This window comes from Anoplophora glabripennis, unplaced genomic scaffold (assembly GCF_000390285.2).
Source record: "Anoplophora glabripennis isolate ALB-LARVAE unplaced genomic scaffold, Agla_2.0 scaffold187, whole genome shotgun sequence".
Lineage (NCBI taxonomy): Eukaryota > Metazoa > Arthropoda > Insecta > Coleoptera > Cerambycidae > Anoplophora > Anoplophora glabripennis.
In genome coordinates, this window is record NW_019416381.1 from 139,967 (window position 1) to 142,997 (window position 3,031).

The 3,031-nt window shown below is 37.3% G+C and overlaps 1 protein-coding gene across 4 annotated transcripts in view; it reads right to left on the bottom strand.

The window, feature by feature from the left end:
• Window positions 1–1,665: 1,665 nt before the first annotated feature.
• LOC108906711 (cationic amino acid transporter 2-like) overlaps window positions 1,666–3,031 on the bottom strand; it is a 6,615-nt gene continuing 5,249 nt past the window's right edge. For all 4 annotated transcript variants that reach the window (XM_023454349.1, XM_023454350.1, XM_023454352.1 and 1 more), the window contains exons 11-14: window positions 2,473–2,618; window positions 2,246–2,412; window positions 2,062–2,170; window positions 1,666–2,001 (exon numbers count right to left, since the gene is read on the bottom strand). In XM_023454349.1, coding sequence (XP_023310117.1) covers window positions 1,853–2,001; window positions 2,062–2,170; window positions 2,246–2,412; window positions 2,473–2,618 — 571 coding nt within the window. In that variant the 3' untranslated portion in view covers window positions 1,666–1,852. The remainder of the gene's footprint in view (window positions 2,002–2,061; window positions 2,171–2,245; window positions 2,413–2,472; window positions 2,619–3,031) is intronic.

The window sequence follows — 3,031 nt, forward strand, 5'->3', positions numbered from 1 at the left end:
TTGTCTTTGATTTTTTTCCGCAAGAACAGAAAATACTGTACACACTGGGGCCCTGGAGCTGGTCATTGTTGCATGTCTTTGGAAATGCTGCCACCGCCTTCTTTACAGTGCTGAATACTGTGTTGATATTCCTCTTCTTCAAAAGATGCCTGATTTTATCTATACAATCTTTCACGTAACCTTTACGTCATTGCTAAGTACTCCCGTTTCTCCATGGGTATATGTCTCCTCCTGATTGCTCGTTCGATATTTCCAGTTCCTCGACCAAGTGTCTTGGCTCCCTGATGATCCGCGCTTGATGAATCAAGATATTTATGATTCCCTGTTTCTGGGCTGGGTGGTGGTGGGACTCCGCATTCAGATGTCTGTGTGAGTTGGTTCCCTATATACACGATGTCCTAAAGTGCCATCTGGTTTCCTCTCAACCAAAACATCCAAGAAGGGAAGGGCGGCATTTTTCTCTACTTCCATAGTAAACTGGATATCTGGATGTATCCCATTAATGTGATCTAGGAAATACGCTACGGTGGTGCATTCGTGGGGCCAGATGATGAAGGTGTCGTCAACTTATCGGTACTACCACTTAGGCTTCAACGTTGTGGATTCTAGGGCTTTCTTCTCAAAAACATCCGTGTATATATTGACCAGGACTGGAGATAACGGTGAACCCATTGCTGCTCCCTCCATCTGTTCGTAGAATTGGTCCCGGAATGCAAAGAAGGTCGATTTTATGCACACTTTTGCCAAATCCTTTAGGCTTCTTGTTGTCCTTGTTCTCTGCAATTAGTCTTCGATGCAGTTCTTCCAAGGCTTTGTCGATGGGTACTTTCCTAAATAGGGATGTAACTTCGAAGCTCACCAGGATATCTTCTGGTTGGAGTTCAATTCCTCGAATCTCGTCGATAAACTTTCCGGCGTTTTTGACGTGATGCTCTGTCCTCCCTACTAGTCTCACATCAAATATAAATTGTGACAAGAAAAGTAGATCTCCAGTTTCAGAGTAACTTCTGAAGAAGAGAGCAATCTGTCTCTCGAAACGTCAAGAGTTGTAAATCGACAACATGGCCATAGGCGGGACTGCCGCAGATAGGCAGGAATTCGCAATCTCTGTGGGTTTTCTTTCTTTTAGGGGTGGGGGGTTAAAATTTTTCGAGAGATGTTTGCTCCCTCAATGATTTGGGCGAAATCCCACCTATGAACATGGCAACCAGCCCAGAAATCATTCAACCATTAACGACATCAGCCACGGAAGCTTACAAACCAAAAAAAAAGATTAGTATTTTTATTTAGTTTTTTTTCTGTACATTTTATAAAACAGCAAAAATAATTATTTAAAAACATAAATTGGTTTTACTTATTACAATTAGAACAAACATTTTTTTAATCTTCAACGTTTCATATGCATTGAAATAAAAAAAATTCATAACTTTAACTGTCACAGTCATTCAAAAGCAATCTGTTTTTACAAAATTATTTCCCATTGGAATTTCGCAGTTCAGGAGCTGCCTAGAGATGGCATAAATAAGGCACTTTTAAAAACGAATTGTAACTAGATTATTTATCTGATTTAAAAAAATAATTTGATTAATATTCTGGGGAGTATGTACTTAAAGTTACACCCTGTATATTGCTGATGCTCTCAGTAAGTGAAAAAAAAAGAAAACATGTATGTACAGTTTATTAAAAAAGTTTTAGACAAATAGTCATTAGCAAATGCCAAGATATACTATTTTAAACACATAAAATGATTATACGATCAATTCTGATGTTAGAAATATAATCAAATAATAAATGCTCATCGACTAAAAATTACATAATAAATATCAACCAATTATATACAATTTTGTCATGGTCAACTGGTAATTCCTGTGTCAATTGTGGATGTGCGATCTAACGTGGACGCTGAAATTTTATCTTCTTCAATATCTGCAGCCGCTTGATTTTTATTCCGATCCCTTTCATTACTGTGCCACAACCCGTAAACGAAATAAACCACTAGACCTGAAAAAAAAAAGAAAAGTTGAATAAATCTTACAGAAAATACTGAAAAAAGTTACTTACCTATTATTAGCCAATAGGCATATTTGATCCAAGTATCTTTCTGGATGTTTGTCATTAAATATATGTTTATGAAAATGCTGATTCCGGGTATCCAAGGCACCAAAGGAACCTGAAATTATATTAAGGTGAAATTCGTATTCACAACACAAGTATTTTCATTAGTGGCACTGATAAATTTACTCACTGTAAATCCTATATTGGTATTTGAGGTCGGCTGAAATGAAACAAAAACTAATACAAGAATGGCGACGATGGCCAACATGGAGCAGACAGCTATAAGCCATGGTGTTCCATCGTAGAGATCGTTTTCGAATCCAGTCATAAATCCAGAAAGGATGAAGCAAAGTATGACTGGAAAAAGTTTCGATTTTAAACAATTAAATATTAAAAGTGAAGCACATCAGGGCTTACAAAATATTACTATCTCCCACGAGACTACAGAAGAGGTTATTGTAGTGGGGTGCACTGTATTTCTTTTAAAAATTTGTTTCAGATAAAGACTGACTTTTATTGGTCCCTTATCTTCAAGTTTCTTGTCCTTTGAATCTAGCGAATATCTAAAAATATCGGAATACATACAGGGTGGCTAAATGAAAACAAAACAGAGCCATTTTCAGGAACTGCGTCAGGATTGTAGAAAAACGCTCAGACCCGTCGATTTTAGATTAAAGGGGGCATTCTTTGCTGGTATTTTTGACTCCGCCACTTTCACCCCCAAGCAAGGGTAAGCATCACCCCAAAATATTTAAATGGCGTTGGGAGTTGAGTAATATTTCTTTTGAAAGCTCTTACAATTCTCTTTACAACAGACTTTAAGTATTGGGCGGAATTATAAAATTTAAAGTCTGTTGTAAAGAGAATTGTAAGAGCTTTCAAAAGAAATATTACTCAACCCCCAATGCCATTTAAATATTTTGGGGTGATGCTTACCCTTGCTTGGGGGTGAAAGTGGCGGAGTCAAAAATACCAG